This window comes from Delphinapterus leucas, chromosome 19 (assembly GCF_059928025.1).
Source record: "Delphinapterus leucas isolate spDelLeu-1000000601 "Yukka" chromosome 19, BTC_Dleu_Yukka2, whole genome shotgun sequence".
NCBI lineage: Eukaryota > Metazoa > Chordata > Mammalia > Artiodactyla > Monodontidae > Delphinapterus > Delphinapterus leucas.
The window spans coordinates 44,833,985-44,859,084 of NC_143147.1; the positions used below are offsets into that span (position 1 = coordinate 44,833,985).

The following is a 25,100-nucleotide window of genomic DNA, read 5'->3' on the forward strand; positions in this document are numbered from 1 at the left end:
GAACCACCAAAAGGGAAGAAAAATACTCCTGATGTACCCACTGCCTATTCCTGCTTAGCAACCCTGCCATCCTACCCACTCCCTATTCCCACTACCATTTATACACAGACATGCACACACACTTACACACAGCAGAATCGTTCACTGGGATTTAAAGATGGGGATGAGGTTGGTCGCCTGTGGTTCCCTCAGCTCTGTCCTCAGCTCGTGTCCCAACTCAGCGTATTTGGTATCCAGAAAAGTACTTTCCTTTCTTCCTTAAAGAAGGAAACTGAGATCAAGGAAAGGCAACAGAAATAGAGCTCACAGGGAAAAACAGCCTTAGCAAACGTTTCGGGATTTCTCTAGATACAATGCAGTGTGGTAGGAAGCTAGGAACCAAGACAGACTTGGGTTCCATGTTGAATTCTTATCACTTTAGGAAATGTGACCTTAAGCAAGTCATTTAACCTCTCTAAGCCTCAACTGACCCACCTGCTTAAAAACAGTCTTCGTAATAGGGTTCACGAATCCACATCAACTGGGATCCGGGGTGGGTGGGTGGGGCTGTCTAGATTGCCGAAAAACCTACAGTATAGAATATCCTTAAAGGGACTGCCATTTTCTTACTCAATAATAACACGATAATAATAGCTAACGTTATTAAGTACTTAACAGTGTCAGGCATTGTACTTAAGAGCTTTCCAAGCGTGAGCACATTTATGGCAACTTAATTGTCTCAACAGCTGTGGGAGGGGCCACTGTTATTATCGCTGATTTATAGATGAGGAAACTGAGACCACAGAGATGAAGTAACTTGTAGGAGGCCACCTGGCTTGTAAATGAAACACCAAAGCCCCTGCTCTTAACCACTAGGCAGCACAGCCTCCCACATGTTTGCTGACTAAGAGGATTACATGAAGGGAACAATTCAAACAGGCAGATCATTTTTGTGTAGATGGCTGGATGTTTCTTAAGTGCTTACAATTTATTTCTTTAAATGAGATGGGCCATGGTTTCCAAAACTGTGCTTCTATTGGTAATTGTTTAACGAGTCAGGAGGGAATGAGAGGATTCTTATGACAAGTTGAGAACAGCACCTGGCACCTAGAGAGGATGAAGAGCAGCTTAACTGCCTGAATGATGTGGGTCAGTGGAAAGAGCTTGAGCCTGGTCATCAGAAGCACTTGGGTTCATAAACTGGTACAGTCAGTAGGGAGAACAGTGTGGAAGTTCCTTAAAAACCTGAAAATAGTTACCATACGATCCAGCAATCTCACTCCTGGGCACGTATCCAGAAAAGACAAAAACTCTAATTTGAAAAGATACACGCACCCTGTTGTTCATAACAGCACTATTTACAATAGCCAAGACATGGAAGTAACCTAAGTGTCCATCGACAGATGAATGGATAAAGATGTGGTATATATGCAATGGAATATTACTCAGACATAAAAAAGAATGAAATATTGTCATTTTGCAGCAATATGGATGGACCTAAAGATTATCATACTAAGTGAAGTAAGTCAGACATCACAGATTATCATACTAAGAGAAAGATAAATACTATATGGTATCAGTTATATGTGGAATCTAAAAAATGATACAAATGAACTTTATTGACAAAACAGAAACAGACTGACAGACATAGGAAACAAATTTATGGTTACCAAAGGGAAAGGGCAGAGGGGGGGATAAATTAGGAGTTTGGGATTAACAGATACGCACTACTACATATGAAACAGATAAACAACAAGGAACTACTGTATAGCACAGGGAACTATATTCAGTAGCTTGTAATAACCTACAATGGAAAAGAATCTGAAAAAGAATATGTATATATATAGATATATATGTATCTATACATATATATATATCTGAATCACTTTGCTGTATACCTAAAACTAACACAATTTGTAAGTCAACTATGGTTCAATTTCTTTTTTTAAGTCAATCTGAAAAAAAAAATACTTGGGTTCAAATCCCACTTATTGCTGTGTGACCTCGAGGACCTTAATGACCTCTTCTGAGGCACAGTTTCCACTTCTATAAAGGGAGAATAATAACCATCCTGCGTCAAAGTCTTCGGGTGGAAGAAATGAGACAAGTTCTCCCCATTCTGGGTGATTCAGTCACCCTCAGCCACCAAGTTACATATGTGACGATAGCTAGCAAAAAACATCCTTGGTGTAAGATTACGTTTTTCTTTTAATTACGCTTTTTAAGATGCGTTTGCCTTTGTTACTGTCAATAGACACTTTTAGATAATTCAGAAGTCAACTTCAGCCCAACCCAGGCCAAACTGTCACTAATTCTGAATTATCCAAATAGGAATTGATGAAGATTGACTGTATCCAATTCTTTGGAATGGAGGAAGGACCTCGGCTCTAATCCAGACCACCACTTCATTCAGTTTCAAGGATGTCCCAACCATGAACCTTTTCATGGTGAGCAGTACTTAGCGGACCGAGCACTGCAGCAAGAGCCAGGGCACCTGGGCTCTGATCTCGTCGTACTGCCCTTCCTCCTGTCCCCAGGGAAGCAGCTTCCTGACCTCTGGGAGGACCCCTGCCCTGGCACACGAAGCTGAGGATGCCAGCAGAGGAAGAGATTTTTCCACCACCGCTGCTTGTGCTGGTTCTTCTCAAGGGCAAAGAGGGAAGTGATGAGCTCACTCTGGACTAGAGGGCAGTGAAGAGAGGAGCGAGGGAGAGAGAGAGACTCAAATTTCCGGAGGCTATTTCAGTTTTCTTTTCTGTTTTGTGCAATTTCACTTATGATATCAGCCAGTGTGTGGCTGCTCTTTTGGAAACTCCCCTAGTGAGGGCGCCCCCTCTACTGGCCGGGCTCCCTATAAAGGGCCAGCCTGAGCTGCAGAGAATCCCTGCAGAGGATCCTGAGACAGCAGGTGGATCTCCCACAGCCTCTGCTCACAGCTACCATGAAGGTCTGCGCCGCCGCCCTCGCTGTCATCCTCGCCATGGCTGCCCTCTGCGCTCCTGCATCTGCCTCCCCATGTAAGTCCAGGTCCTGACCACCACACCCCCCGGGGTCCAACCCTTAGACTGGCCCAGATCTCGCCCTCTTTTCAACTGTAGCATTTATACCATCTGAACCCTATGACTTACATTCCCCTGTACTGCTTTACCCAGATGTCCAGTTGTCCCTGATAGATCTCAAAGCCACTTCATGGCAGGGACCCTCTGAACAACTTGTATGTGTCATCAAGGTCTACACCCCAAGCCCTACAGGTGCTCGCTGAGTGTGGACTGATGCTGGGGATACTAGCAGGCAGGGGCAGCTCGAGCTGACCTCCAAACATGACTAACTCATGTCTAGCAGCAGCAGGGCTCCTAAGAAGCTTCTAAGCACTTAAGTAAAACTCTCCTGGGACAGTCATATTCCCTCCATTTCACAGATGGAAAAAAGTGGGACTTGATAAAGGATAACAAAATCTAATTAAATGCCCACTCTGGGTCAAGCATTGTGCTGATTGCTTTGCAAATATCATCTTATTTAATGCTCACATCTACTCTTTGAGTAGCTGTCCTCGACTTATAGAACCCCGGAGAGGTTAAGTAACTTGTCCAAGTTCACGCAACTAGGAAGTAAGGAAAGCAGTGTTCAAACCCAGCTCTGTTTGGCTCTGAAACACTACTACTCTGCTGGAAAATGGCAACTGACACTTCCCGGGGCCATCCTGAACTAACTGACCAACAAAAAGTCCTCCTTCTCTGTTCAGAGCCCTTCTCAGTATGCCTCAGCCAGAGGGTCCCAGGATAAAATATGCATCTTCAGGCCTCTCTTAGGGGTCCTGGCTCAGTCATGAAGTCTGAGTTTTGGAAGCCTCCCCGCAACCCACACTAGGTCTCAAAGAAACCAAGTTCTGAACCCATTGAGGATCCTAGGAGAGCAAGAATAAGGGCAGAAGACCTAAGACAAGCCCGGAGGAAATGCAGGATGCCATCAGAGCCAAAGGCATGGATGGGGTCGTGGTACAGAGGGAAGGCTCAAGGATTAGGTGAGGGAATCCCCACTCTGGCACTGTGTGTCCATGGCCAAGTGACTTTACCTCTCTGAGCCTCAGTTTCAGCCAAAGGAGGATAATAGTCTGTTCAAGATAAATCATATAGGGACTTCCCTGATGGTCTGGTGGCTAAGACTCCACGCTCCCAATGCCGGGGGCCCGGGTTTGATCCCTGGTCGCAACTAAGATTTCGCATGAGGCAACGAAGATCCCACGTGCTGCAACTAAGACCCGGCGCAGCCAAATAAATAAATAAATATTTTAAAAACAAAAAACTTTTAAAAAGATAATTCATATAAAGCACCCAGCACAATACCCAGTGTGCATTGGCAATGAATCCAGGAGTCTTCTTTCTTCCCTCTCCCAGATGCCTCGGACACCACACCCTGCTGCTTTGCCTACCTCTCCCGCCCGCTGCCCCGCGCCCACCTCCGGGAATATTTCTACACCAGCAGCAAGTGCTCCATGGCAGCAGTCGTGTGAGTCTCAGCCCTGTGGAACCCTCCAGGGGGTGAGGGAGGGACACCTTTTGCCCCAGAGCCAGTCCCCCCGCCATGAGCCCTCAGAGATGGTGCCCCATCCACTCCCACCCATCCTCCGGCTGCTCAAATAACCATGGTTCCGCCCTCTCTAGCTTCAGATCCCCCCGCTATTGTGGAAAAAGGCTAGACAAGGTGTTCCTGAAGGATCCTCCCCACTCTGATGGGCTAGGTTAGGTCTCTGATCTTTACGGATGTGACTGTTTCTTGAACCTGGTCTGCCATACCCCTGGGTGGAGAAGATCGACTCAGTCATCTCTTTCCAGTTAAGAACCCCGCAGTCCCTCATATCCGACACCCAATCAAATCCACCTGCAACTTCAAAAGGAGCTAAAGAGGAGAGGTCAGAGGTCAAGGCCCTAGTTGCAGTCAAGCGTGTTAAAAAAAAATAAGTTATTGATTGATGAAGAAATAATGAAATGAGATTCTCCTTTAAATACGTAAGCTACCATATTTAGAAAAATAATAATCCTTGCTACCTAGGAAGTGCCTACTGTGTCAAATGTCTTACATGCATTATCTCTACATTTTATCATAACATCCCGGACAGGTATGCATAATTTTCTCCACGTTTCAGATAATGAAAGTGAGACCCAGAGAGGTTTGGTAACTTGCCCAAGGTTGTACAGTAAGTGAGGGAGGGATGGAGCCTGTTTCTGGAGCCTCCTCTTTCTACTCTAGCAAGGTCATTAGTGATAGTGGCTTAAGAAGTTTAAGATGACAGAGACTTAAAGAATGAAAATGGGGCAGTCATGAAATTTTCCATATAACGATGAAGTTTTTTAATCCAAAAATTTCTGTGACACTGGCAAAGTTACAGGTATTCAGATTTGGCCTTTGGTCCTGATGAATCTTTCGAAGTATAGCAATAATATTTAGCACTACTGGGACTTCCCTAGCGGTCCAGTGGTTAAGACTCTGAGTGCGGGTTCCATCCCTGGTCGGGGAACTAAGATCCTACATGTCATGTGGCACAGCCAAAAGAAATGTAGCACTAATAATTTTATCTCTGAAAACAAGTATTTTTCAAAAGGAAAAAAAATCCTTCTTTGAGCACCCATTATGGGCAGGCAGAGTGGAGTAAACCACCATCCCGGCCCTTCTGGGGCTCACAGTCTAAGCCAGATGTAGCAATGACCAGGGCACCCTGCATAAGAATGTTACAAAAGGAAAGAGGGAACACACCGCGATTCAGGGCTTAGCTAAGAGAAGGGATTTAGGCGAAGTTTGCTGCAAAAAGTGCTGTTTGACTTGGGATTGTACTGAGGGACAGGGTGTATGAGGCAGAGGGGATGTCGCCAAGACTCTCCTCTGGTTTTTGTAGAGTCTCCGTATAGGAAAGCACTGAGGGCCTTGAGTGTCAGCACAATGAAGCAAAAGTGTGAAATGAGCTGGAACGGGGAAAGTCTAGACAAGAGAGGTCCAGTGGAGAGGCTGCTGTTGTCCACATGAGTGGTACTGAGGCTGAACAGGACCTGAAGCGAAGGAGAGACGGGGTGAGGAAGCTTCTGAGGTGGAATCAGCAAGCCCTGGCAGGGGCTGTGAGGTCGGTAGCAAGGAAGAGAGAGGGGTTGAGTGTGATGCTGAGGTTTCAACCCAGACCTGGAGAAGGGTGAAGGTGGAGCCCCCTGAAGTCCTGAGGAAGAGCTGTTTAAAAAGGAAAGGACCAAGGTGCCAGCACAACAACTCTATGGAAAGTCCAGCAGGGAATGTACGATGAAGAGTTTGTAGCCGAGGAAAGGGTGCTGGGGCCGGAGATGTGACATTTTTTAATAGGAGGAAGGGGTCTCCCGATGTCACAGTGGCAGGAATACAGCAGTCTTGGCTGTTCCGGCTAGTCTGTCTTGATTAAAATCCCAGCTCTGCCAGTTAGTAGCTGCATGAGCTTGGGCCCGTCACTTAACCTCTCTGAGCCTCAATTTCTTCATCGGCAAAGTGCAGTAAAATAGAGGTATTTCCCTCACTGGGTCAAAGTGAGGATAATAAAAAGAAAGATAAAATTAGAATATTTCCTGGCACACAGTTAGGTGCCTGATAAGTTGTTAACTTACATCATCATCCTTCTCCCCCTCTAAATGTATTATTATATACAGAGAAGTGACAAGTGAAACTTGAGGAGTGAATGCAAAACATTCAGTCACTAACTCATTCAATAAATATCCATTAAGCACCTACGGTGTGCCAGACCCAGGGCCAGAGACTTGAGGAAGCGCACAGGAGAGAAGGGCAGCCACGTTGAGCACACCTGCTCTCAAGGGGCAGGTGAAGGTGGAGGGAAGTCAGGCCAGCAGAGGCTCCCCACAGAGTGGGCAGGGAGAGAAGGCTTGGCAACAGGGGCTGCTAGCCAGTATCACATTCAGCAGGGAGCAGCAGCAGGAAGCCTGGGCAACCCTCCCCCCAGATGTCGGTTTCCTGGCCTTTCGACTTCCTGGCCTCAGGCCAAGGGGGCTGAGGAAGGAGGACAGTGAGTCTGCAGGATCTCCTGTATGACACCTGGCTTGCCGAGGGCAGGGTCTGCATCGGAAGCTCCCTCACCACCCCAAACAAGAAGACAAATACTAGGAGGCACCAGAGCCCAGTACACCCCTTCTGCTCCCTTTCTCTTCTCTGCACGCCAGGCAGGGGAGAAAGAGAGGTGGTCAGGTAGCTCGGAGTGAGGCTCAGAGAAGGGGAAGCAGCTTCCCTGAGAAAAAACGCTCTCCATGATAGAGCACGAAAAGGGGCCAAGAAATCCTCATTCTCATCAGATAACCTAAGCCTTCACTTTGTCTGGAAACATCTCAAAAAGGTGCAGGAAAGCATCCTGAAGGAGAAGCCAAAATGAGAACGGTCCACATAGGCAGGGCTAGCTCCACAGTAACACGTTAATGGGTAGCACTGCTGGCCAGGCCCAGGGTGTCCCTCAGAGAGAACCAGTCTCCCAGCAAACAGTTAAGGCAGGCAGCTGGACGTAGCCCATGATCCCCGGCCTGTGAGCCTTCCAACTTACACCATCAACACCTGTAGAGATAAGGCCTCCCACCCTCACCGGCCTCCACATTCTGGCCGGTTAATTGGTAGAAGTGCTTTGACATCTGCCAGTATCGCAGGGTCCTCAACCTCTCCGAGCCATGGTGTCCAGTACCGGGACCTTTGGGCTCATGTTGCTCTGATCCACCCTAAGGCAGAGGTCCCGCAGCACCCCAATAACAACACATGCATGGTATTTTTCAAAACTAATTTATATATACTATCTCATCTGAGCTTCACAACAATTGTGCTAACTAGGAATTATTTCTGTCCACATTTTAGAGGTAAACGTATAGACTCAGAGGCCCTAAGTGATTTGCCCAAGGTGATCTAACTAGTAAGTGGTGAAATCAAGACTCAAGTTCATGTCCTTCTTCTGTTCACCCAGGCACACACAGATGGGTTCCTCTGTCGAGTGTCTATGTGTGCCAAGCACTGTGTTATCTAAGGCCAGATCACACATTTGTTTCACCACCTCATCTCCCACTTACTCAGCCATGACTCAGTTCCTGGAAGACACCTCTTTTTCTCTGCATCTTCAGCACCCAGCACAGGGTCTGAAACAGGAAGTGCTGAGAAGTGGTTGACCAGCTCAAGCCTGGGCTCCTAGGGCCCCGTATCCCCTTAGATCTCCAGGCTGCATGTGTTTTTGCGGCTTGGGGGGCGGGGGGTTAAAATGCACACAGGACTGCTTCTGGCTTGGAGCCCTTTGACCCAACAGAAGAGAAAATGTTCTTTCCTTGAACGCCACCAACACAATCGTATGGAGCTCCAAAACTAACCCACCCAGTATCATTTCCCCCCTGCCTCAATCCACCTCATCTCCAAAACTGGCGCTCCCAGCACTGACCAGGTCTCACCCTCTTCTCTCCCACAGCTTTATCACCAGAAAGAATCGCCAGGTGTGCGCCAACCCAGAGAAGAAATGGGTGAAGGAGTACATCAACGCTTTAGAGTTGAGCTAGGATAAAGGACGCCTTGAACCTGAACTTGTGCAAACCTTGCTTCTTGCTCTTGTCCTAAACAGCTTGGGAGGTTCCCCCGTGCCCTCCTCCCACCCGCTCCTTGGAGGGCACAGGTCCCACCACCCGCAGCAGCTGCTGTAAAAGCCCCCCAGGGCTCCTGGGGCTCTGCCTTGTGCACAGGAGGCCTCTAGGCGCCGAGCTTCAGAGCCCTCGCCCGGCCACCGCTCTGCAGTCAGGAAGGACGTCAGCACCTCTGGAGGAGAAGGAGGGAGGGAGACTGGGCTCCTACGGTCATGCCCCATGACCAAAGCGCCCACCTCAGCCCCTCACTGGGAAGGGCTGACTGGCAAATGTAAGAAATCAGAGTTTCATTAAAATTCTCAAAGCAATTACAAAGCAGCCTCCTGGTTTGACTTCCCGTCGGGAACCCCCCTTCCTCGTGAGCATTAAGCATTGGATCCAGGGCTGGTCACATCTGGTGTCCATCCTGGATTTGGGGGTTGTGGCCCTATGCAGTGAGCAGGCCCCGGGGGCACAGGCTCTCTGAAAAGGGGCCTGGGCAGGACAGAGCAGGTAAAGGGACCAGTGGCTCATCCACTCTGAAGGGAGACAACAGTCACTACCTCCCAGCCCCGAGGCCCCGAGAGTTTCTCTCACTTCCCACCACATACCTCCCTGCTTCCTCAGACCATGGTCGGCCCTTCTGCCTACTCTGCTGGCTTCCACCCTAGCCCACCCTACCCCTTACCGGCAGTGGGTTTCTTTGACATACCACTCGTGCCCCTGGAACGGGATTTCATGGCACTCCCAAAACACCTCGGTTCTTTCAAATAAAGAGAAGGAGGGATTTTGTTGTTTTCTACCACGGCACCAGCACTTTTCAGGTGGGAGTATTCCAACTTTCCCATCGATGTGTTCCTTCCCGTGAACCTGTCTTGGCAAATATATCCACATAATCAGAGCCAGCGTTGACCGCGCTATCACTCTGTGCCAGGCATTGCCAGCTCCCTACATCCACCACCCTTCATCTTCATGACCCTCTGGGGCGGGGAGTATTATTAACCCTGTTTACAGTGGGGGAAAGCCCTTGGCAAGAGATGGAAATAACTTGCCCAAAGCCCCAAAGCAAAACAAAAACAAAAAACAAACAAACCAAAAAAACAGGGGAGGTGGGGTGGAAGGTGGTACAATTAACATTTAGACGCACCAGGTCCAAAGTCCAATGCCAAAGCTGCTGCTTTTTTTTTTCCATCTTTAATCTGCAAAATTTCAAACCTAGTGAAATTTGCAAGAATACACCCATATACCCTTCATCTAGATTCAAATATTAACATTTAACCACATTTGCTTTATCTACGTGCATATATGTGTGTGTATATACAAACACACGTATATTATACAGATGGCTGGTATGTACATTCTTTTCTGAAATGAAAGTTGCAGATGTGATATCACTTCCCCCCAACAGTTTTAGTGTGTATCTCCTAATAACAAGGACATTCTGCGTAGCCACAGAATGAGTAGCATTTAACACTGACACGATATTATTTTCTAACATAGAGTCCATGATCAAATCCCCACAATTGTCCCAATTATGTCCTCTAGAGCTATTTTTTAAAATCCAGGCTCCAATTACAGGCACATATTGAATTTAGCTGTCAGGTCTTTTTAGTGTCCTTTAACAGACTTTCTTTGTCCTTAAGATATATTGATATTTTCTTCAGGAGTTCAGATGGGATTTCTGTAGAATATTTCCTAAGGTGGGTTTGCCTATTGTTTCCTCATACTTAGATTCAGGATGAACATTCTCGGCAGGAAAACCACATGGTGACGCTGTCTTTCTCAGTGCAGCACGTCAGTTTATTGCAAGCGATGGTCCAGTCGGAGGACTTGGTGGCCTGTGTTTTCTCACTACAGCAAGCTGCCTGCTGTGCGCCAGGCACTATGCTAGATGTCGAGGTTGCAGTGTAGCAATCACTGCAAGCAATGAAAGGAATTCTGTGTAGTACACATGACACGAAACCTTGGACAGAAGCAGTGGCTCAGCGAGCACGAGGACTCTACAACAGTCAGCTGTTGGTGGCAATGGAAGCTGATGTAGAGCTGATAGACTCTGAGATAAAATCTGTAAAGGGATGGCATTTCTACTTTTCAGTGTCAATATATGTGACTATCCACATTTGCACTTTTTTATTATTGCTGTTCTTATATATTTTGTTTTAATAATTCCAGAGTTCCTTTTATTTTTATTTTTTTTAGTTTTGGCAGTGCCTCACAGCATGTGGGCGGCATGTGAGATCTTAGCTCCCCAACCAGGGATTGAACCCAGGCCCCCCTGCAGTGGAAGTGCTGAGTCTTAACCACTGGATCGCCAAAGAAATCCCCACATATTTTTTAAAACTCAGATTTTTTTTTTCTAAAATGAAATAAAATAAATGTGCTCAGTGATCAAAAGGAAAAAAAAGAGTTCCATCTCTTGCTGCCAAGGAGGGAGGCACGTGTATGAATAGGGCTTTCCCATTTTTTGCCATTTTCCTGATGACTAATCCTAAGGACAATCCCTGCTCCTAACATGGGCTACGTGAGCTTGAAGTTCACTAAACGCTTCGACTTTCTTTTTGAATTTATGCCTCACCACTGCCCCTCTACCTAGCCAGACAAGCATGGCTTTCCCACTTTTCAGATGAGGTAAGTGAAGCTCCCAGAGAGAAAGGGACTAGCTCAATCCACAGGCAAGTAGATGCCATGTCTGGGACTCCAGAATGGAACCGGAGTGTTCTATTTACCTAGGCGATCTGGTTGCCCAGCACTTGGAGGCTTCCACCTCCAGAAGCCCAGACACCTCACTAGTCCCTCTTGTGCCACAGAGGACAGGTCTCCCTGAGCTGTGACCCTGCTCCCACAAGGGAGTAGTCCCTGTAGTCCCCTCCCCAACCCAGGTGCTCTCTGGTTCCCCCAGGAGAAGAGGATGGCCTACGAAAAATCAGTCGACATCTCTGACATCAACAGGTCAATGTTCAAGTGCCCATGGCTGGAATATCCAGAAAGGACCAAAGGTGAGGCTGAAATGGACAGGAGTGGAGTCAGGGATAGGGACCTGAAAAGGAAGGCTCCCAGGCAGGGGTCTGGGTGATGTCAGCAGATCCGTGGGAAGAGGCAGGGCAGACCCTTGGATACTTTCAAGGCTCCCCACAGCCCTCAAGGTAAGTCTCCAGCACCCTCTAAGATGGGATGTCTTTGTGTCTCCCCAGCTTCTGCCCCCTCATCTGCACCCCATGCTTACGACTCCAAGGTTTGCAGGTATTCCTCGTGCCCACTGCTCTTCCCCCTCATCTGTCTGGCTACCTCCTACTTGCTCTGAAGACTCGACTTGTGTATAATCTCCTCTGGGAAACCCTCCCTGCTCCTCCCAGCCAGGTTAGGGACAACCTCATCTGGACCACGTGTGCCTTTATCCATCTTCACATTTGTTTCCCTCTATTAATCACCAGTAAACAGTTCTGTCTCACCAGCTAGACCAGTGGTTCCCAAAGTATGTTCCCAGGACCAGCAGCATCAGTATCTTGTTAGAAAAGCAAATTCTCAGACCACACCCCAGATTTACTGAATCAACACTCTGGGGATGAATCTTCATCTGGGGATAAGGAAATCTGTGTTTTAACAAGCTCTCCAGTTCTTTCTAATGCACACTCAAGTTTGAGAACCACTGAATGAGACCAGTGGTTTTCACCATTAGCTGCACATTAGAATCCTCAGGGGAGCTTTCTAAAATGCCTGGGCCCCTTCCTCAGAGAATCTGATTCAATTAGTCTGATGTAGGACTCAGGCATGTTAAAAATTCCCTCAAATAATTCTAATACCCAGCCAGGGTTGAGAACCACTCTGCTAGACCAGTGTTTCTCCAATTTCAACGTGCATAGGAATCCTGCTCAAATGAAGATCCTGACTCAGTAGGTCTGGGGTGGAGCCTGGGGCTCTGCATTTCTGAGAAGCTCTCAGGCTATGGCAATCTTACTGTTCCACAGACCAAGATACCAGGAAAGTATGAGTCCCTGAACAACAGGAATTATGCCTTATTTACCTCCCAGTGCCTGATACAGCGTTCATTAAATGCTAATGCTAAATAAATGAAAGACTGGAAGGATGACTCTTCAATCCACCCTTGTCATTGTCATCCCATTTGTACCATAGAACTCAGAAGAGCCACAGCTCCTGTTCTCCTGCCCTTGTCCTGCCACCAGGTAAGACCCCTAACTTCTGCCACCCTGGGAGCTTTGTTGAAGTAGGAGGGGCAGCAGACTATCCTTTCCCATTAAGGCTAGTTCATAGAACCCTGACACTCACCCCTGGGGCTGCTACTAACTATGTGTGACCTTGGACAAGTCACTTTCCCTCCCTGAGCCTCAGGAGTACCCTCTGTCACAAGCCAACCCCTTCCCATCTCCCTTTATCAAGTTGCTATGAGACAATATCTGTAAGGCTTAGGCTATGCAGGCAGGGCTTAATAATGAGTCATTTTTATTAACACAGGGATCTTCCTCATTAGAGTTGCCAGATAAAATGGGATGCCTGATTAAATCTAAATTTCACCTAAACAATGAATAATTTTTAGTATGAATATGTCCTAAATATTGCCTTCATTACCTGGAATCAAAATTCAACAGGACATCCCGTTTTTTATTTGCTTGGTTTTTACTAAATCTGACAACCCTACTCAGACTGAGTCAATGCCCCATTTTCTGAAGTCACGACAATCACCCGAGAACTCTTATGATGATCTTCTCAGTCACCACACTGGGAACCACTGGCTGAAGCCCCTCTTCCTTGTTGCTCAGAGATCTGTTGTAGAGACAGGAAGGCTTGAGAAGAGACAGGAATGAATCCTAGCCAAACCTTCCGAGAAAGCCCCTGACCCATCCAAAACCCTCCACTGCAACCAGAGCTACAGTTTCACAATTGTGTAAGAGATAGATTATTTGAAGAAATCCTGCTTTTCCAACCAAACTATTAAGTTCCGTGAGGGCAGGGCTGATAACTGTATCCCCAGCACCTAGTGCTTGGCACATGGTAAGTGCTCACTAAGTATCTGTTGAATGCCTGAATGAAGGAGCTGTAGCCTGAATTTCCGCCCCCCCCCTTTACTCCACATCTCCCTCGCCCCCTGCCTTTTCATCTCCTTGCCCAAAGCTTTTTCAAAGTACTCTGAGATGCTCAACTAACCAAACTGTGTACGGTTGTCCCTCGGTATCAGCAGGGGATTGGTTCCAGGACTCCTGAGGATACCAAAATCCATGGATATTCAAGTCTCTTGTATAACGTGGTGTGGTATCTGCATGTAACCTACACACATCCTCCCTAGATTACTTATAATACCTAATACAATGTAAATGGTATGTAAAGAGTTGCTGGGTACGTGGCAAATTCAAGTTTTGTTTTTTGGAACTTCCTGGAATTTTTATTTTCCAAATACTTTCAATCTGTGGTTGGCTGAATCTGTGGATGTGGAACCTGCGGATACAGAGGGCCAACTGTACTCAGATCCATTTGCAGATCAGCAACGGCTTCACCACCTTTATGTCATTTGTTCTTCACAACCACCCTGGGAGGGGTACAGAACAAGGAGTATTAGCTCCAATTTGCAGATGAGAAGACTGAGATCTTGGTGGGGTGAAGTAACTTGCCCGAGTCACACAGTGGGTTAGGAGGTGGCTGTGACTTCAGCTCAGATGACAAGGCTGAAGGGCTGTTTCCCTTGTCTAGTCCCTTCTCACCCTGCCCCTTTTCCTGGCTGAGGAATGCCCCCTGTGACTGCTCTGCCACTCACACCCCCCAGATGCCAAAGGAAGAGTTTCCCCCAAGTCCGGAGTGCTGGAGGCAGCACCCAAGCAAGCCAAACTCCGTACCTTACTGCTATTCCAAGCAGCCTGAGATCTACACGCACTGGCACACCCTGTATAATCAGCAAAAGGAACGGGAGGCCCAGAAGATACTGTGGAAAATGAGAGATCACCCTAGGTGTGTTGGGCCCCTTCCTGTTCTCCACGCCCTCCACATCTTCTAGGAAAGGAAGGAAAGAGAAGAAAGCGTTGGAGTGGGGCTGGGCGTGGTGCAAGTCAGCCTCCAGATCCCAGAGGAGACCCTGGGGTAGAAGGAGGCTCATCTTCCTTCCTCTGGTCTCACCTCTGAGCTGGGCTGAGGACCAGAGGCAGAGAAGAGTTTGTGAAGTAAGGAGGGAGGGAACAAGGGGACAAGGGCTACCTGTGCAATTTCTCACACAGGTACCTCAAAGAGGGTACCCTCATCCCAAAACTCCATCTCCCAATGAGCAAGCTGATTATAAAACCTCAGATGGAATCCAAGCCCTTAGACCCTACTGGGGACCCGCTGAAGTGGCAAAGATTAAAGGTCAGGGACCACGGCTCGGGGGAGAATGGGGAGACTTTCTTTCTGTGGGTGCCCTTACCTGGGGCTCACACCATCCTTCTGCCCTCAGTCCCTGCCTGCTGCCTGCAAGATGGAGGGAGAGGAGGAAAGGGGATTGGATTGGATGAGCTCCTTCCAGTTTGAAAGTACAGTTGTAGTACTCTATTTATCCCTTTCTTCCCTTCCACTGGCTCCCTTTGATGGGCAGGAACTCACTGAAAGCCTGAAATCTCCCAGAGAGGATGAGCAGCTCTATGCAGCACAGGTGAGAAGTGGCAAGGGTGGAGGGGCATGGTTACAGGTAGGAGTTGGCTGAGCTGAGGAGTAGAAAGATGCTTGAGGTGGAGGGCAAGGGTAGAGTGATGTTCCAAGAATAAACTCCAGCTGTGTCCAGAGGATGGAAATTCCCGGTGGTGGTGTCCAAGGTCTCTTCCCTTTCCTCTAACCCTGTTCCTGCAGGCTCTGGGGTGCCTGGGCGTCAGAGACAAGTTTATCATGGAAGCACTATGGCAGGTGGTGAGTCTGGGGCTGCACAGAGATCAGGAGAGGAGGAAACAGAGCCTGAGGTGTGTAGAGCATTGGCACATGGGCACTGACAAGGCTCGCCAGGCTCAAGGACTACGGGTCAGATCCAGGGAGGAGAGAGCTGCCTTGTGTGGCATGTCCCCATCTCATGCCCTTGGCTTCTTTAAAGGGCAGCTTGATCTAGAAGGATGGGGAAGGGGGAATCTGAAGATCCCCTTTGTCTAACAGGTAAGATGAGCAACTAAAAAGCTAGGAGAAAACTGGGACTGAGTTCATTCTCTACCTTAACTGAGTCAATGCCTGTGCCTATATGCCAATTTATAATGGGGGGTTCTGTGTTCTTACACAGAATCTCATTTAAATCTTCCAATATTAGGAATAGGTAGTAGTTGCTGCATTTTTCTAACGAGAAAATGAAAGCTCTGAGAGGCCAAGTGACTTGCCCAAGGCCATGTGGCTACCAGATACCAGAAAGGGATGTGAACAAAAGTCTTACTCCCAAGTCGTGTTCCTTCCATCGTACCATCCTGCCTGTACCCTGTGTTTGAGCATAAACAGGTCACTCTCTAGGCCTCGGTTTCCTCATTTGTAAAATGAAAAGTTAAGCTGAGATGATCCTGAAAGCTCTGACATTCCACCACCTTATGGCATGTTCCTACCCACCGCCTCTTAAATCAGGCCCAAACTGGCCCAGAGAAAGTGAAGTATGAGGCCTGTCAAACCCTGGCCATCCTGGGTGAGTATGTCCTCTCCCTGGGTGGGGAGAGGGGGGAGGTGAGGAAGGAAGCAGTGCAGCCACACTGCCCTTTGGGGAAGGACAGAAGGGAGTGGACTGTACACTCACTGCAACCTAGCCATTGGCAGGGTCTGGGGATTGTCTGATGTACTGTTGGGCAGAGAGAGGAAGGTGGGGTGAAAAGCGAGAAGCGATTGGAGGGAGGGAGAGAACGGGCTCTGGGAACAGCTGTCATGCTCAGCCAGCTGCTCTAGTGTCTTGAGGGGACGGGCAACCCTGTGACCTAGTACTTGGAGCTTCTGTCTTGAAGGCACAGGGGTCAAATGGATTCTGGCAGAGAGGAGCAGCCCTGAGGCTCTGCCCTGACCTGAGGTCCTCCCCGTCCAGGTTGCCTGAATAAGCATGTGATCCAAGCTCTCATCAAGCAGCTGAAGGGGCAAAATGAGGGGCAAAGGATGGATACTCTGACAGCGCTACGGGTGGCTCTGAACTCCTGGGCTGCTGTCCCCAAAGACCAGGTGATTGGGAGGAGAGTCAGTCACTGGGGCGAGGTAAGACAAGGTAATTGATAGTGTTGGCAGGGGGTTAAGCCAGGGAGAAGGTAACGTAGCTCCTAGCTTTGATGGTGGAGGACATTGTCCTTGTGGAGTCCCCTGTGGAATAGGTTCCCTGGACAGAGCATTGGCATAGCCACTTAACTGGTCATACAACCTCTGAAAAGCCAGCTTTCAGAGGTGTCATTTGTCCGTCTCTAAAATGGATAGAGTAGTTATCTTATAGCATTGTTGAGAAGATTAAATGAGATAATATATGTAAAGCACCTAGCTCAATGCCTGTACTCTTTAAGTGATAACTCATCATCATTATTATCATCCTTAAAATAACCTATTAAAGGAAAACCTCTGCCAAAAGGGTACTGGGACCAAGAGAGTCTGCTGACACTACTCAAGACTTTTCCCCCTTAGGGTCCTCTTACTTTGACCCCATCGCTGCTCCACATGAAACAGAATTCATCACTCATCCATTTACTCAACAAACATATATTAAACAGCTGTCATGTGTGAGACACCATCCTAAGCCCTTGGGATATGTCAGCAAACCAAACAGGCAGAGATCCCGGCTTCCGTGGAGCTTACATTCTAGTTGGGGGGGGGGACATGTAATAACCAAGAAATTTAACTATATAGTATGTTAGAGGTGACAAGTGCAATGGAAAAATTACGTAGCAAGGTGAGAGTGATCAGGAATGCTGAGTGGAGATGGGATGAGTTGCACTTTTAAACATGGAGGACAAGGAAGGCCTCATTTGGAAGTTGTCATCTGAGCACAGACAAGAAGGCGAGGGGTAAGCCTTGCAGATATCTGAGAGAAGGCATCCTGGCAGAAGGACAAATCCAGGCAAAGGCCCTGAGGCAGGAGCACGCTTGGCATGGTCAAGGAACAGCAAGGAGGCCATGTGAAGGAAGTGGAGTGGGAACAGAGAAACCAGGAGGAAATGAAGCTGGGTCAAAGATGTTAAAGGAGACTAGATCGTATGTGGGCTTCTGGATGACTTTTAAGTACTTGAGCTTTTACTCTGAGTGGAATAGGTATTTGAGCAAAGCAGTAACATAATCTAACTTATGTTTCAAAAGGTTCACTCTTACTGCTATGCTGAAAAAAGATGGGCAGGGGTGGGGGGCAAAAGTGGGAGCAGAGAGACCAGTTAGGGGCTGCTGAAGCAATCCTGGTAAGACACGATGGTGGCTTGGACCATGGTGGTTGCAGTGTGGTTGGTAAGAAGTTATTCAATTCTGGATACATTTTTAAAGCAAAACTCTGACAGGTTAAATGTGAGTTATAAAAGACAGTGAGGGGCACTTCCCTGGTGGCGCAGTGGTTGAGAATCCGCCTGCCAATGCAGGGGACATGGGTTCAAGCCCTGGTCCAGGAAGATCCCACGTGCCGTGGAGCAACTAAGTCCGTGCACCACAACTACTGAGCCTGCGCTCTACAGCCTGCGAGCCACAACTACTGAAGGCCGCGTGCCACAGCTACTGAAGCCCATGCACCTAGAGCCCGTGCTCCACAACAAGAGAAGCCACGACAATAAGAAGCCTGCACACCACAACGAAGAGTAGCCCCTGCTCACCTCAACTAGAGAAAGCCCGCGTGCAGCAACAATGACCCAACACAGCCAAAAATTTTAAAAATTAAAATTAAAAAAAGACAGTGAGGAAACAAGGATGAGGTCAAGGTTTTTGGCCTCGAAACTGAAAGGATGGAGTTGTTACCAACTAACATGGAGAAAGCTGCAGGTGGAACAGGCTTGGAGGTACTATAATATCAAAAGCCCAATTTTGGACAAGTTATGTTTCAGATGTCTACCGGACCTCCAAAGGAGACAGCAAGTAAACAGTTAGATATACAGCTAGAGGAAGAAATCTATGAGTTGTCAGCATATAACTAGCATTTAATGTCATTCACCTAGATGAGATCACTAAGAACCAAGAATCAAGCCTTGGGGCACCCCAATGTTAAGCGGTCAGAGACAAGAGGAAGAATCAGTAAATACTGAGAAGTGGCCAATAGGTAGGAAGACAGACAAGAGTGCAGCATTCTGAAAATCAAGTGAAGAACATATATCAAGGAAAGGAGATAAATCAACCATATCAAATAATACAAGGACTGAGAATCGATCCAATGGATTTAACAATGTGGGAATCATTGATTATCTTAACAAGAACCATTGTGGGGACTTCTCTGGTGGTCCAGTGGCTAAGACTCCACACTCCCAATGCAGGGGGCCCGGGTTCAATCCCTCGTCAGGGAACTAGATCCCACATGCTGTAACTCAAGATCCTGCGTGCTGCAACTGAAGATCCTGCATGCTGCAACTGAAGATTCCACATGCCACAACTAAAGATCCCACATGCCGCAACTAAGATCCCACACACCGCAACTAAAAAGATTCCACATGCCACAGTGAAGATCCCGCATGCCACAACTAAGACCCAGTGCAGCCAAATAAATAAATATTTTTTAAAAAGAACCATTCTGGTGGGAAGGTGGGAGTGAAGGCCTGAATAGGGTGGGTTTAAGAGAGGATGGGAGGAAAGAAGTTAGAGTTGGCAAGCATGGACAACTTTCCAAGTTTTGCTGAAAAGAGTTGTAGTCAGCAGCAGGGGTAAATACTAGAAAAAGGAAAAATAACAGCATGTTTCAATGCTGAGGTGTAATGATCCAGTCGTTAGGAAAATGACCATTTTGAAGAGGGTGGGAAGAATTGTGCAGCAATGTTCTTGAGCAGATGAGAAGGGATGAGCTCGAACACATGAGTAGAGAGACTGACTTTAGATAGATGGTCATGGTCCATTGTAACACGTGGAAAGGAAGAACATATGGGTGCAGGTGTTGAAAGTTGGATAGAAGTGGTGGTAAGTGTCTCTGGAACTTCTTTTCTAGTTGCTTTTATTTGCTCAGTAAAGTAGGAAGCAAGGTCATCAACTTAAGAGAATAGAGGAAGAAGTAGTAGAGATTCCAGAGGAAAGAGAATGAATTAGAAGGGTGGGAAAGAGAATTGCCCGGGGAAAAGCAGTCTAATCACTAGGCAGCATTAAGGGTCTACACAAGGTTTGTGTTCATACACTTCAAGTGAGATTAGTCATCATAACTTTGTTCCCCGCCAGGAAGTGCAGGCGCAGCGTTGGTGGAGAGTTGAGTACAATGAAGCAAGAGGGGGTAAAGGAGTTGAGTGGGCAGGACCGTGGAACTGAAGCTGGGTAGAGGGAAGAAAGTGAGGAGCAGTGAAAAGGTGATCAGTGAATTGTTAGTCTTTGTGGAGTCCAACAGTTGTTGACATCAGAGGAGAACCAGAAAGATGGGGGGGAGGGGTCATAGAGAAGTTGCAGTAATGGGTAATGATAAAGTCTCTATGTGGGAATTAGTGGCTGACACAGAGTAGAGGACAAGGTTATTGGAGGAGAGGCGTTGGATCAGTGACATGTATATTTTTTCAAATGCCAGGAATTAAGATGGCAGAAGTGTTAGAGAGTAACATTGATCCATCCACAAGAAAAGTCATAGAGAAATGAAAGGATGCAGCCTAGGGGCAAGTAGATGACAGCAAAAATAAGGGAAGTGGGTAAAATAATCTCATGACGTGAGATTCACCTTAAGGAGGAGGGAGGATGGTCTGGAAGCAGTAATGAATTGCCTTCCTGACAAAGCCTGGCCGAAGACATAGTCCCACCACCCGTGTCCCTCATCTCCCTCTCAGAGGACTCAGGTCGAGGATGGAGAGAAGCTGGTGCCTGTGCTGCGGATGCTGATAAAGAAGTCAGGGAACAAGGCAGCAGTGGAGGCGGCCCTGTGCTTGGGGTTCCTGAGGCCCTGTAGCAGCACAGCCCGAGAGTACTTGCTGCAGTGCCTGCACCAAGGGCCGAAGATCCAGCAGATGCAGGTGTGAGGGGCAGGAGGACGAGCTCCCTGGGGAGCACTGGGGAACCGGTGCTGACTGGTGGGGTCTGGACCCTGTCATCCTCATCCCAGAGAAAAGAAGCTCCCGCAAGGAGCACCACAGGGTCTCTGTGTGTTTTGTCAGTATGTATATACATATGAGTACAGGGTCGTATGGACGCTAAATGTACACGTCTGTGTACATTCGATGTGTATGGGTGTTCATGCACGTATGTACACGTGTGTGCACATGAACTTATGCTCTCACTCACGAGGCCAAGAGGGAGGAGAAAGGACCCCACCTCTTCCCTACAAGTTCTAGCCCTCGAGCCCGTTTGGCCATCCAGATGCCTCTGGGCCTGTTATACCCCAGCCCGCCCTGCCCACCTCCACAGGCACTCAGTATGCTGGTCAAGGTAATGGGTGTGCACTCAGCCACGGTCATCAGGACCATCCTAGACCAGCTGTGCTATTCCAGTGTCCTTGAGGTAAGCTCTAGGGCTGCCTAGTACCCTGCCTTCTCCAGGACTAGGACAGGGAGTCTATCCTTCATGTCTTCCCCACCCCTGCCCTCAGCACCGTTTTGAAGCCAGCCAGATGCTCAAGACCATTGGGCTGGAACAGATCCAGGCACAGGGCCTGGAAGGACTCACGTTTGACCTGCTCAGGAGGAAGACATATAATGAACCCTTCTTCGTAAGTGAGACCAAAACTCCCAAGTCCAGGCAGCTCAAAACTGTCTCTCTACCTTTCTCTAAAGACCCCCCTGGCTTGGTTCTCACCACGCTGCCCCCCAAAGCATCACATTGACCCTAATGCAGCCCCTGTTTTCAAGCCACCTTGCCTTCATGCGGGCCGTTCTCTCAGCTTAAAAGGCCCTGAGTCACCTCTCCCTCCTCTGCAAGGTGGAAAACTGCCGCATGCTTTCAGTCCCACTGGTAAGTAACTCATTTCTCCTTCTGCCTATTAAAATACGATTGTCCCTTTCAAGCCAGTCCAAACAACACCTCCTATGGGAAGCTTTCCCAGATCACCAACAACAGAATCACCCTGCCTTCCTCTGTGCTCCCTTGCTTTTATCTTTGTTATAGCTTGCTACAAAACCAGCCACAGAACTGCTGAAGACATTTTTCTAAACTGTGAATCAGATTGCACCTCTGCATAGAACTTCTCAATCGCTCCCCAAGCCCTCAGAAGGGCTTACACTGCCCTTCACCACCCAAGTCCTGCCTACCTGTCTAGCCCCACTACACTCCCGCTCAGAGCCACACCCCGTCCTGATTTATACCTGTGGTCCCAGTGTAATTACTCAGAGTGCCCCACTCTGAAGAGTCCATTTGGTCACCTAGCTAAACTGAACTGTTTCCTGCTCCCTAACCTCTCTGTGCTCTCTCTTGCCTCCAGGCTTCTGTACATGCTCTCTCTCTTGCCCGGAAAATCTGCCCCCAGCCCTCTACCTGGTTAACTCATGTTCCATGATCAGGTTTCAGCTGAGGCATCACTTCCTCCAGGAAGTCTTCCTGGTACCCAGACTGAGCTAGGAGACCCTCCTATTGCCCCTACACTTAGTTCAGGAGTGTGACTGACTGTTCCACTTGTCTGCTTTCCCCACCAGAGCATGAGCTCCTCGAGGCAAAGATCATATATGTAGCACAAAGTAAACATTCAATAAGGTTTGAGAAGCACTTTAAGGGTACACCCCTGAATCCTTGTCTCACCTTAATCCCTCTTCAGGCTATGAGGCAGGCTGTTGCTGAAACTGTGGAAGAGCTCAAGATGAAGCCCACAATGATGAACTTGGTGGAGGCGTGAGTGGCTTGGGCTGGGAACTGCCAGGGCCAAATCCTAGGCTGTGAGAAGGGGACAGAGGGTCAGAGAGAGCTGAGAACCTACGGTCCATTCTCAGCTCGCACTTGCCTGTGCCCCTGGCCAAGTCACTCTTTGACCTCTGGGCTTTTCTTCATCTGTAAAAAGGGGCTGATAATACCTACCACTCAGGGTTACTATAAAGCTCCGATTAAGATGAGGACATGAAAGGGACTTGTAAAAGGTAATGTTCTGGACAGATGTGAGTCCTGATCGTCATTTAGTGCCCCCTGGAAAACTGTAGTACCTACCTTTCCCCTCCCAGCCCCTTTCCTCACCCAAGAAATAAGAAGGGGAAGTTAATAAAATTAACATCACACATCAGCTTTATGCCTGACTCACTCTGGACTGTAAGAAGCAGCCAGCCTTCCTCCCCTCCCCTTTACTGGACCACAACACACTCACTCCCTTCTCCAGGCAACTGACGAGCTCAAATGCCACTGCACGCCAGGAAGCAGTCATCTCTTTGGTAAGGCCAGCTCCGCTACTCTAACCAGATGTTTTGATGGCAGGGGTAGCAGGCAGTCCAGCAGTTACTGAAGGGAAAAAAGGGCTGTAAAGTTTGGGGAGGTTGTTTGCTTGTTTTTTTATTTTAGAATTCCAGCCCTATCAGGAGTTCAGGAAAAGATTTTCTTCAGGATTGGAGGTGGGTGGGATAAGGGACAGGAGAAGGGTGTGAGGGGCATTGCTTAGATATTACATGTAGAAACTATCTTGACTCTTCTGGTGAAAAAATTGTACTGGAACCCAATGAAGTGGCCCCAAAAGGCAAGGAAAGTGCTACCTCTGCTGGGAAGCCATCTCTCCTCTCCAGGCACAGGGTCGTCACAAGGGCACTAGAATGGAAGAGTGTAGACAGGGCATCTTCCTGGGGCCGGCTATTTAGGCGCCCTCATCCTGCCTCTGCCAGGGTGTCCTGGGGATCCGCAGCCCACAAGTGTTCCACTTGGTCCTAGACATGCTGGATGTGGAAAAGAGCCCGTCTGTGAAAAAGAGCGTAAGGCATCCCCGCCCACCTCTTCCTCTTCTCAACCCTTCCTCCAAGCCTCTCCCACCTAACCTCACGCCACGTGCTCTTTGTCAGAGGGGAGGAGAGGGGAATACGCCCGTAGACACTGTCCCCTTGACCTCATTCCCTGGGATCAGAAGGGCCTGTAGACAGAGCTCCCCCTCCCCTCGCAGCATTGGCCTGAAGTGAGCCAGCCACAGGGCCTTTGTTTCAATGCAGCTACAAGAAACATTAATTCTTTTGGCCTCGATTGATCCCTGGATCCAAAACAAGCTGAAGAACAAGGTTCTCTTTGTATATGAAGTGCCTAAGAACAGCATGAACGTAGAGTTCACGAGGTTCCAGAAAGAGCCTGAGAAACCAGAAGAGTTAAATATCCAAGACTTTCAACTTGCACAGCTGAACCCCTTGTTTCTTACAAAGTCCAGTGCCACGTCAGACCAACAGAAGAAGTTAAATGCCCAGAAAGGGTCTGGTACCTCTGCCTTTCCATCCTGTTTCTCTAAACCACAAAAACACAAGTCACAGGCCACAGGGTCCTGGACACGAGGGATCAGGAAACAGCTCCGGATCCTTGCTGAGACCTCCAATTAGGTCAGTTCTTTTGGCTGAGTTCCCACTCTCTCTTTAAGGATGCTTCTCAGGCTCCCCTGAGAAAATAATCTATACTTATCTTCTATGAATAAATGAGCATCACTCCACCTACCACTACTGTTCCCTTCCTCATGGGCTGCACTGAAACATAGGTCACCTCACTCCTGGCTGGTCACTCCCCTACTCAGCCATATGCCCTTTCCATGAGACAAGGCTGCTCTAGACAGCCAGCCTGCCTTCCTAAATCACGTCCTTGTCTATGCCCAGAATTTGATGACAAAGCTAAAGCTGAGCCTCTGCCCAGAGGTGGCTGCTGAGGGGAAAATGGGAGAATATCCTGGAAAGCTTGGCTATTGGACCATTTCCTCTTACTAACTTGCCCCCCCCCTTTCCTATCAGTGGTCAAGAGATAAATTAGGCTTAATCAAGACCAACCATCCTCTCTTCTGTCTCTTCTCTTACACCTGCTTTCTACCTACCTCAGGGTCATTCCCTTTGACAGACTCTATTTACTCTCTAAGACTGCCTTAGATTCTCCCTTATTTTTACTGAAGGCTTCAGTTTCCCTTTGCCAATAGGACCAATCACACCAATCCCAAAAAGCTACATCCTCCGTCAGAAAGGAAAAGCCCAGACTTCAGAGTCAGACAAATCTGAAATCAAATCCTAGGGTCCATTACTCACTTTATCTTTGACTTTGGACAAGTTATTGAACCTTTCTGTTTCCTCACCTACAATATGAACAGATTAATGCATACTACTTCTGAGGGCTCCTATGAAGATTAAACAATAATATAAAGCCTAATGGTGCCTGGCATTCCATAGTAGGCACTCAAATGTGGGCTTCTTTTCTCTCCTTTCCTCTCTTCAGTGTTGCCATGTGAGCCCGTGACCACCAGAGATTTAAAAAGTCCTTTTACTTCCTCAGTCTTACTGAGTGGTCTAATGAGAGGTCAAGTTCTTCCCATCGAGTAGGAAAGCCCAAAGTGAC

The 25,100-nt window shown here is 48.0% G+C and overlaps 2 protein-coding genes and 1 long non-coding RNA gene across 3 annotated transcripts in view; 2 read left to right on the forward strand and 1 right to left on the reverse strand.

The window, feature by feature from the left end:
• Nucleotides 1-14,472, reverse strand: part of LOC111163678 (uncharacterized) — a 42,865-nt gene extending 28,393 nt beyond the window's left edge. Inside the window, exon 1 of the long non-coding RNA XR_016388982.1 lies at nucleotides 127-14,472. This is a non-coding gene — a long non-coding RNA (uncharacterized LOC111163678). The remainder of the gene's footprint in view (nucleotides 1-126) is intronic.
• On the forward strand, nucleotides 2,801-8,915 carry CCL5 (C-C motif chemokine ligand 5). Its single transcript, XM_022552589.2, has 3 exons — nucleotides 2,801-2,996; nucleotides 4,374-4,485; nucleotides 8,432-8,915. The coding sequence occupies exons 1-3, from the start codon at nucleotides 2,921-2,923 to the stop codon at nucleotides 8,517-8,519; spliced, it is 276 nt and encodes a 91-aa protein (XP_022408297.1). The 5' UTR covers nucleotides 2,801-2,920; the 3' UTR covers nucleotides 8,520-8,915.
• HEATR9 (HEAT repeat containing 9) lies at nucleotides 11,412-24,781 on the forward strand. Its single transcript, XM_022552590.3, is given in 16 exon segments — nucleotides 11,412-11,575; nucleotides 12,711-12,760; nucleotides 14,353-14,534; nucleotides 14,798-14,924; nucleotides 15,151-15,207; nucleotides 15,402-15,458; nucleotides 16,146-16,203; nucleotides 16,591-16,721; nucleotides 20,462-20,644; nucleotides 21,036-21,128; nucleotides 21,217-21,336; nucleotides 22,375-22,448; nucleotides 22,924-22,975; nucleotides 23,417-23,503; nucleotides 23,735-24,109; nucleotides 24,671-24,781. Coding segments are annotated over 16 exon segments (1,830 nt in total). The 5' UTR covers nucleotides 11,412-11,487; the 3' UTR covers nucleotides 24,767-24,781.
• The last annotated feature ends 319 nt before the right edge of the window (nucleotides 24,782-25,100 follow it).

Coding starts and splice junctions, on each gene's coding strand:
- CCL5 (XM_022552589.2), top strand. CDS start 2,921: ATGAAGGTCTGCGCCGCCGCCCTCGCTGTCATCCTCGCCATGGCTGCC. Junction 2,997..4,373: donor TCCTGCATCTGCCTCCCCAT/GTAAGTCCAGGT, acceptor TCCCTCTCCCAG/ATGCCTCGGACACCACACCC. Junction 4,486..8,431: donor TGCTCCATGGCAGCAGTCGT/GTGAGTCTCAGC, acceptor TCTCTCCCACAG/CTTTATCACCAGAAAGAATC.